The 9,086-nt window shown below is 57.4% G+C and overlaps 1 protein-coding gene across 4 annotated transcripts in view; it reads right to left on the reverse strand.

Moving 5' to 3' along the window:
• Nucleotides 1-8,818, reverse strand: part of Stat3 (signal transducer and activator of transcription 3) — a 14,650-nt gene extending 5,832 nt beyond the window's left edge. For 2 of the 4 annotated variants that reach the window (XM_010635507.2, XM_010635504.3), the window contains exons 1-14: nt 8,652-8,817; nt 8,087-8,231; nt 7,625-7,723; nt 6,266-6,361; nt 6,100-6,181; nt 5,803-5,897; nt 5,576-5,727; nt 4,879-5,037; nt 4,414-4,506; nt 4,204-4,263; nt 1,872-1,901; nt 1,693-1,786; nt 1,538-1,585; nt 495-579 (exon numbers count right to left, since the gene is read on the reverse strand). In XM_010635507.2, the coding sequence (XP_010633809.1) occupies nt 495-579; nt 1,538-1,585; nt 1,693-1,786; nt 1,872-1,901; nt 4,204-4,263; nt 4,414-4,506; nt 4,879-5,037; nt 5,576-5,727; nt 5,803-5,897; nt 6,100-6,181; nt 6,266-6,361; nt 7,625-7,723; nt 8,087-8,231; nt 8,652-8,779 (1,366 nt within the window). In that variant the 5' untranslated portion in view covers nt 8,780-8,817. Of the gene's footprint in view, nt 1-494; nt 580-1,537; nt 1,586-1,692; nt 1,787-1,871; nt 1,902-4,203; nt 4,264-4,413; nt 4,507-4,878; nt 5,038-5,575; nt 5,728-5,802; nt 5,898-6,099; nt 6,182-6,265; nt 6,362-7,624; nt 7,724-8,086; nt 8,232-8,651 lie in introns of all 4 variants that reach the window. The other 2 variants (XM_010635506.3, XM_033763052.1) reach the window with 2 other exon arrangements.
• Nucleotides 8,819-9,086: the final 268 nt, after the last annotated feature.

A 9,086-nucleotide genomic window follows, 5' to 3' on the forward strand; every position in this document is an offset into this window, starting at 1 on the left:
AAGGGCGGGAGCATGGGCCACTCGGGACGCCCGGAGGGAGCAGCGCCAACCACGGCTGGGGACAGGGCTGGCTCAAAGACCCCTCTGGGCCTTGGTTCCCGTGTATGGGACCTGGAACGTGGGTTCAGTGGCTCCCGGTGACCAGGGCTCGGAAATCCAAGATGGGGCTTCCTTCCTTTTGGGATTTTTTTGTTGTTGCTGTTCTTTGAGACACGGTCTCACTATGGAGCCCAGGCTGGCCTCAAACTCAAAGCAACCCTCCTGCCTCAGCCTCCCGAGTGCTGGGATTGCAAGCAAGCGCCACCACGCCTGGCTCCAGGTCTATGTGACAGAGCGAGGAGCTAGGAGAGCCAGGCCCCTCTGCACACTGAACACCCATGGCGCTAGGGCTCTCGCCGAAACGTCAGTCGGACCCCGGGAGCACTGAGCAGGGAGGGTCACGGGCACAAGCATCTTCTGAATACTCGGGGCCCCATCCGCCCGCTCCCTGCACACCTCCAGGTCGATCTTGAGGCCCTGGTGGTAGACTTCCGTCTCGAAGGTGATCAGGTGCAGCTCCTCGGTCACGATCAGGGAGGCCTGCGACACGGCACCGCGGGGTCACAAGGGCCGCGTAGCTGCCACCCTCCCCTCTCTGCCCCGGCGCCCTCTTTCAGGTTGGCACTGCCCGGCTTTTCCTGAAGAGTTACACACCTGCATGGCTAAACAATTCCGCGGCACTGAGTTTGGGATGCCTGTGAACTGTACATTCTCCTTTGGGGCTCACATTTCACTCACTGCGAACCCGTATGGCTGTGCTTTCTACACTGGGGCTATCAATTCTCCACCGCGTGGATGAGCACTGCCTGGGATGTATCTAGAGCCCAAAAATGCTGTGCCATTTGGCAGCTGTCTGCTGCTGCGTTTATGCAAAGATTTCTGCTTTTAATTCCTGGGGCTGCTCCTGCTGTACTGGCTGAGGGGTCCAGGGCCATGCATGCTGGGCCAATGCTCTGCCACTGAACCACATCCCTAGCCCAGGGCATCACTACTTTTTATGATTAAAAATTAGTTTGAGGTCATGTGTGCCTACTTTTAATTTCTTTCTTAACGCTAAGAATCCAATAATCTGAATCACTGGCCAACAACAAACATTAGGAAGAAAGAACAAGGCAAGCTTGGGCTTTTGTTTTTGAACCAGGGTCTCACTGTGTAGCCCAGGTTGGCCTTGGGCTCTTAGAGATCCTCCTGCCTCGGCCTCCTGAGTGCTGAAATTATAGTTACACACTACCAAATTATAGGTGTGCCATGGCTGGACTGGGTTAAGGTCTAACTCCGACTTATTCCACGGACAGCTTCTATCTCATCTCAGTGATAAAAACAGATCACTAAAAAGGCCGTTTGTTTCTCCGTGCGGTGTGGATGTCACTCCGCGAGGACGGCACCTGTCCTGCCCACAGGAGTCCTGACGCCGGGAACGCCGAGCACCACCGCACCCGGGACAGCTGGCCGACCTCGCGGTGGCCCCGTCCCCACCCCTGGGCCATCCCACACTCACGTCGCAGTTGGCGCGGCCCCCGTTCCCACACCTCTGCTCCCGGAGGGTCTGGAAGAGAGAGGGGAGTGAGTGTGCAGGCCACCCTCGCAGCCCACGCAGGGACGGGACGGAGACGGGACGGGACAGGGACGGGACGGCTCGGCAGCTGCACGCACCAGGTGCTTGAACTCGGCCGAGAGGCTGCCGTTGTTGGATTCCTCCATGTTCATCACCTTGGTGTTCGTGCCCAGGATGTTGAACTTCCGGGACCTGAGTCGGGAGCAAGGCTGACGGTGAAGGAGTGGTCAGGGCCCGGGAGCTGGCTGGGCGGCACCGGGCCCTCAGCCGCACTTACCCGCGCAGGGCCGCCACGTCCCCCGAGTCCCTGCAGAGAAGGGGAGTCGGTGAGTCAGGCCGGTGTCGGTCCGCTGTCGCCGCCCGCCGGGAGCGAGGCCGGTCACCTGTGCTCCCGTCTCACCCTTCTTGTTTTCCTGGTGTTTTTGAGCCGCGGTCTCACTGTGATCTCGAACTTACGGCGATCGTCCTGCCTCAGCCTCCCAGGGCTGGGGTGACAGGTGTGCGCCACCACGCTCAGCCCCTCCCCCGAGAGAGCTGGAACTATTCTTCCCAGAGTGATCTCTTTCTTTTAAGCCTATGTTTTTGGATTTAATCACTTTTATATTGGCAGATTTCTCAGTTTTTACATTTAAAAAAATTTCTGAGCACCATTTCAAAGCTCCTCTCCATTTCTGTACATTCATCTGCTCTAAGGGGCTTTTTTTTTTTTTTTGGTTTTTTTTTTCCTTTTTTTTTTTTTTTGGTCTTTTTTTTCACTTTTCTTTTTTTGATACTGGGAATCAAACCCAGGGCCTCGCGCTTGCCAGGCAGGCAACATTCGCCTACTTTAAACAGCGTATTCCCCATTGTTTCCAGAGAAAAATCTAGCACTTTATTTATTTATTTTTAGTACTGGGGATCAAGCTCGAGTCCTCCCTCTTTCGAGTAGGGTGGTGTTGCACTGAGCCACACCCCTGGCCTGAGAAAATCCACCACTTTAAAGCCATCTCAGGGCATCTTTCCACGTGTATTTCACAACCTGAGTCGACTGCAGTGTCGCACACCCGTGATCCCAGCTCCTGAGAGGCTGAGGCAGGAGGATCGCCATGAATTTGAGGCCAGCATGGACTGCACAGTGAGACCCTATCTCAAAAGATCAAAAAACTCAACCAGTTTTGAAGCCAGGCCCTGGTCACTGTCACCCCAACTACTCAGGAGGCGGAGACAAGAGGGCAGCTTGTGGAGACAGCGCCTCAAGAACTGAGAACGGACAGGGGTGAGACTCGCGGCAGCGCGCTGCCTGGAGTGTGAGGCCAAGTTCAATCCCGGGACTCAAAAGGAAACAGCGATCTTTGATTTTAAAACACACAGCAATGGCTGCTCAACTGTAAAAGGAAGGGAAATGGGGAGCAGCTGTGGTCAGGAGGGAGTTTCAGTTTCGCAAAACCCACTGGACACCTGCTTCATGACAATGCCGCGGCTCAGATGTGCCTACGATGGGCCATTTCATGCTGGTGTTTTTTTATTTCACTACCTTTTAAAATGTTTTGTTTTGTCTTGTTTTGCAATACCAGGGACCAAACTCAGGACCCTGCACAACAGCAAGCACTGGCAGGCGCAGCACACCTGAGCCATATCCCTGGCCCTAGAATCTTTAAATTTAAAAGTAAAGTGGTTTGCAAGCTGGGCATGGTGCCACACACCTGTCATCCCAGCTCACGGGAGGCTGAAACAGGAGGATCACTGCTGAGGTTCAAGGCCAGCCTGGGCTACATAGTGAGACCCCCACCTCAGAAAGCAACAAACAAAACAGGAAACTGGTTTGCTCTGTTTTGTTTTTGGTCAGCTAAGATATGACAGGGAAAGCGTTTTATGGACTGTAAAGGGTCCTCTTCAGATCTGGTTGGTGCCCGTTCCCCAGGAAGCATCATCTAGAGTGAGGTTCTCCCGCACGTCAGGAATACAACGGCCCATCACGTTGTAAACTCTCTCTCCCCTCGCTCAAATCTGTTTCCTCCCAAAACATTCTAAGGCAGTCACTAAACTTATCACGATGTTTTATTGCTGCTGCGTACCGTGAAATCATGCCTGTGTTTAAGCACAGGGTCTTACTCTGCAGTCCAGGCTGGCCTAGGACTCCCAGAGACCCTCCTGCCTCAGCTCTCGTGAAGTTACCAACTCTGACATAGTTATCTGTTAAACACACCAGCATCGGCTCCTCCCATTTCCTTAATAATTACTCTCCCGTTTATTCTCGGGAAGTTTTCAAGCAATTGTGTCATCTGAAAGGAAGTTCACCCTGTCTCCGCGTGCCTTCAGGGTGCACACCTTACGGCACCACCAAATGGAAGGCACTGGGTCAGAGCATGCCTTCCCCGGGTGCTGGGATTCGAACCCATGGCCTGTGCCCCCCAGTAAGTACTCCGCCCCTGAGCTGTGTCCCCAGGCCCACAAACATAAAAGGAAACAAGGATCCGTCCTGTTCCGGTGCCCTCCGTCTTGGGTAAAATGCGTAAATGGCATTCACAAGTAAAACGACGGCAAAGAGCTTGAGACAGAGGAACCAGGGCCAGCGGCACCTCTCCACCCTTCGCGAGCCAGCAGCAGCAGCTGGGGTCGGGGACACTCACTTGTCAATGCACACTTTGATTTTAAGCTGATAATTCAACTCCGGGAACTTCACCAGCAGCCTGTCAAACAAAGACGATGCAGCTCTAAGCTCAAAGCGCTGCCTGGGCACAGGAAGTCAGGGCTGGCCGGACCACAGAGCTAGGCCTCAGCTTCAGAACCAAGGAGAACCCAAGACCCCGGAAAGCTCCCAGCGGAAGGAGGTGGCCCACCTGACTTTGGTGGTGAACTGGACGCCAGTCTTGATGACTAGGGGTCGGTCGGGGTGCATGGGCATGCAGGGCTGCCGCTCCACCACGAAGGCGCTGCGGAAAGGGGACAGCCGGTCAGCTCCAGCCCCACCCGAGGTTGGTCAGCCTTTCACTGCAGGGTGCAGTTTCTTTTTTTTCTTTCTCTTTTTATTTTTGCAGTACAAGGGATTGAACTCAGGACCTTGTGCTTGTGAGGCAAGCATGGCGCCACTGAGCTAAATTCCCAGGTCTTTTCTTTTTTGAAAGAGGAAGTGGGAAGCCAGGCATGGTGGCGCACACGTGATCGCAGCTGTCGGGAGGCTGAGGCAGGAGGATGTGGCCTGGGCTCCATGGTGAGTTCAAGGCCAGCCTGAATTACAGAGTGAGACCCTGGCTCAAGAAATCCAACCCAAACGTAAGCAGGAAGAGGGCAGCACTGGAAGCCACCTTTTCATCAGGTTTCGGAACAGCTCCACGATCCTCTCCTCCAGCATGGGCCGGTGCTGCACGATGGGGTCGCCCTTGTAGGACACTTTCTGCTGCAGCTCCTCCAGCTTCTTAATCTGCTGGCGCGTCTGCAGCTGTGACTCCGCCAAGGAGGTGATCCTGCCAGGGCACAGCCGTCAGGCCACCGCGTTCCCAGGGCCGGGCAGGACCCCGGAGCCCTGGGTCCAACCTTCCCCACACTGGTTGCCACACTAGCTCCGCAGCCGTGAGGGCGCAGGGTCCCAGGACCCGACCTCCGGCCGCTCCCTGCCGAGTCCGCCTCCTGACTGATCCAGCCACACGGAGCCGCCATCTCCGCCCCTTCACGGGTTGTCACCACAGCGACATCGCCCGGGCGTCGACCACTGCCGCCTCTGGGTGACGGGATTTCCCGATTTCTCTACTCTTTATTAACTCTATTTTGAACTATTTTTCTCCTTTCCAAAGAGTATGTGTTGTTTTAAATCAGTAAAAACCTTTAAGAAGTTAAAAACGTAAGCCGGGGACGGCGGTGCACGTCTGTCTCCCCGGCCCTCAGAAGGATGAGGCCGGAGGGTCGCCCGAAGGTCCAGGCTGGCGTAGGGAGACCCTGTTTCCAGGCACCCCGGTGGGTGCGGAGCAGCTCGCTGGCAGAGCGCTGGCCCGCCCGGCACCTCACCAGTTCTCCAGGCGGTCCAGGCAGATGTTGGGGGGACCCCCGATGCACGCGATCTGCTGCCGCCTCTTCCAGTCCGCCAGCTCCTCGTCCGTGAGCGTCTTCTGCACGTATTCCATGGCCGACAGCAGCCCGGCCAGCTCGCTCACGATGCTCTGTCAGACCGAGCCGGTGGCTGAGTCAGCGCGGTCTCCCGCAGGCACCCCGCCCGCACGGCCGCCCGCACCCACCCTGCGCATCTGGTCCAGCGCCGTCAGCATCTGCTCCAGCTGCTGCATCTTCTGCCGCGTGGCGGCCTGGCTGTTCCCGTTCAGGTCCTGCATGTCTGCCAGGAGACGCGAGGCTGAGGCAGGAGGGTCGCCACGAGTCCCAGGCTGGCCTGGGCCACACGGGAGACCCCGTCTCCAGAAGCAAAACAAACCAGAAAGCACAAGGCAAACCCGGGGCCCCAGAGAGTGGAGCCCCAGCCCCACCTGAAGCCCCCGGCGAGCACGGCCGCTCCTCCTGCCCGCGCCCCGCCCACTTGCCTCCCTGACTCTTCAGGGTCTTGTAGTTGAAGTCGAAGTCGTCCTGCAGGTTCTCCACCACCTTCATTTTCTGCTCCAGGTCCTGCTCCAGCCGAGGAGAGAGCGGAAGTCAGCGGCGTGGCCATCGCCCAGCGCCCCGCAGCTCCGCCCCGCCCCGCGGCCTCACCTGCACCCGCTTCCGCACGTCCTGCAGGTGCTGCTCCAGCATCTGCTGCTTCTCCGTCACCACGGCCGCCGTCGGGTGGTTGGCCTGGCCCCCTTGCTGCGGGGGGCGGCACGCACTCGTGACCCAGGGACACGAGCGGGAACAGTCTGGCCTCCACCCTGCCACCCCTCACGGCTCAAGACACAAGGGGAAACTGAGGCAGGGCTGGTCTGGGCGTGGTGCCCAGGCTGCCTTGAAGCCGCAGTCTCTGCTGCCTGGTCACCCTATGAGCCACGCGGCACCGTGCCCGTGGGTGGGTCAGGGAAACTCATGCGGGCAGGGTAAACCCAGAGCGACTGTCACGGCAGATGCCGCCGTCCATTTCAGCAGGGTGTGCGAGCCGGCACACCTGTATCCCCAGCACTTGGGAGGCTGGGGCAGGAGGACTGCAAGTTGGAGCCCTGCTTGGGTAGCTCAATGAGAACCCACCTCAAAATAGAAAATAAAACAGGCTGTTGATCAATGGCAAGGCCCTGGGTTCAACCCCTGTACCAGCAAAATGAAAAACAACTGATATAAAATACATTTCTATGGAACAGAAAGGGCCAGGCGTGGTGGTAAAAACCTGTAGTCGAAGCTTCAGGAGGCTGAGGCAGGAGGATCGATGCAGCCAAGCTAGCCTGGGCTACATATCAAGACCCCGTCTGAAAAGCCCGGAGCATCTCCGCATGGGTGGACATTCTCCCCGAGGAGGGGAGGCCACCTTGGGGTCAGCGACCCGTGACAGCTGCTGGTGGCTGAGGACAGAGATAGTGACAGGCAGAGCAGAGCTGGGGGAGACATCGGGGCGCTTGGGCTCTGCTCAGCCTGTCTTCTCCACCATACACAACTCTCCACACAGGCCTGCTTGCCGATTTTGTTTTTTATTTGCACTTTAGTTTTTGTAGTGGTGGTGACTGAACCCAGGGTCTTGCCATTGAGCTACATCCTGGTCCCTTCGCTTTTTATTTTATTTATTTATCTTTCGTACCATGGATTGAACTCAGGTCCTTGTACTGGTGAGGCAGGTGGTGGAACCACTGAGCTAAATCCCTGGCCACTTTTTATTTTTGAGATAAGGCCTTACCAGTTGTCCAGGGTGGGCTTGAACTTATGACCCTCCTGCCTCAGCCTCCCAAAGTGCTGGGATCACAGGCGAGTGCCCTGCACTTGGCTAGAACCAGACTTGAAAAGCATGGGGCTTGGGAAGACGAGTGTCACTGTCTTGTCCACGGATCCTCGCACTATGGGTCTAGTTAAATTTTCCTTTCTTTTTAGCTTGTTAGTGCCTCTGCGCCGGTCGGGCCTCACCCCACACCCAGGCATCAGGCCACCTCTCACCTGGGCCGCGGTGGCGGCCGTCTGCAGGAGGCGCGACTCCTCCCACAGGCACCGGGCCACGATGCGTGCAATCTCCATGGGCTTCTCCAGGTACCTGCTCTGTGGGGAGGGAGTGGGGCCGAGATGCCACAGGCTGTGGACCCTTCCATCCCAGCACTCAGGAGGCGAAGCAGGAGGGTCACTGCCAGTTGGAGGCCAGCCTGGGCTACGGGGGGAGTTCAGAGCCAGCGCTGGGTGGGTGTCATGCTGGGGACAGGAGCTGTGGGCCTGATCTCTGGACATCTGTCATCCCGGTCTGGGGGGGGCGTGGCTGACCTGATTGACAGGCGGGAGGGCGAGACACAGAGGGACTTCTGGGTACCGGGGCTGGGTGAGGGAGGGGCCTGGGAAGCTGCAACTCCTTGGGTAGAATCCTGGCTCCCAGCCCTGCCCGGCCCCTCCACAGCCCAGCCCGCCCCACACCTGCAGGAACTGCTTGATGCGGCGCAGGTTGTGCTGGTAGAGGACGTTGGACTCCTGCAGGAAGCGGCTGTACTGCTGGTCGATCTCGCCCAGGAGGTTGTGGAACACCAGCGTGGCGTGCGACTCCTTGCTGGCTGCGTATGCCCTGGGGAGGAGACCCGAGAAGAGTGGTTCTGAGACCCTCATTCCGAGTGGCTGAGGCAGGGGGATCCCAAGATCCAGCCCAGTCTGGGCAATTTCCTGACTTAGTGAGAACTTATCTCAAAAGGGGGGTGCTGAGGACGGAGCTCAGAGCAAAGGTGGTGGGTTCTCTACCCAGGACTAAAAAACAAACAAGTAGGGCAGCTCCACTGCTATAACCCACTCAGCATTTCTAATCTATCCTGCTCTGTAACAATTTAGTAATCACTAACAGTGTTCCCACGTATTAGCCACTCTCCTAGTCTACATGTAAAAGAACAAAAAACAAAACAAAGAAATCTTGTGGGCCAGGGCTTTAGCTCAGCAGTGCCACCTCCTCCCTCGTAAACACAGGACCTGAGTTCGAACCCCGCGCCGCCCTCACCAGTCCTGGCTCTCGATCCAGGGCGCCAGGAACTGCCGCAGCTCCATGGGGAAGCTGTCACTGTACAGCTGATGCAGCTGCTCCAGGTACCGCGTGTCCAGCTGCTGCAGCTGGTTCCACTGCGCCATGCTGCCGGCTCAAGTCCCACCTGCAACCGAAGTGCCTGTCACCACCAGCCCGGCAGCTCCGTGTCCCCCACACAGGAGGCAGGGCGGGGGCAGGGGCGGTGATGTGTGGGGAGGGGCTCACATGGCCCTGTCTCACAGAGACGCACATCCACACCACTCTCTGCTTTTACCTGGGGGGGCAAGTCGGCGCCATGCCCGTTTCCAGACTCAGTGGTTATTTTTGTTGCGTTTTCTTTTGAGACAGGGTCTCACCGTGTACCCGGCTGGCCTCAAACTCATGGTGATTCCCCTGCCTCAGCCTCCTGAT

This window comes from Fukomys damarensis, unplaced genomic scaffold, assembly GCF_012274545.1.
Source record: "Fukomys damarensis isolate Sample0158 unplaced genomic scaffold, DMR_v1.0_HiC HiC_scaffold_13, whole genome shotgun sequence".
Taxonomy (NCBI): Eukaryota; Metazoa; Chordata; class Mammalia; order Rodentia; family Bathyergidae; genus Fukomys; species Fukomys damarensis.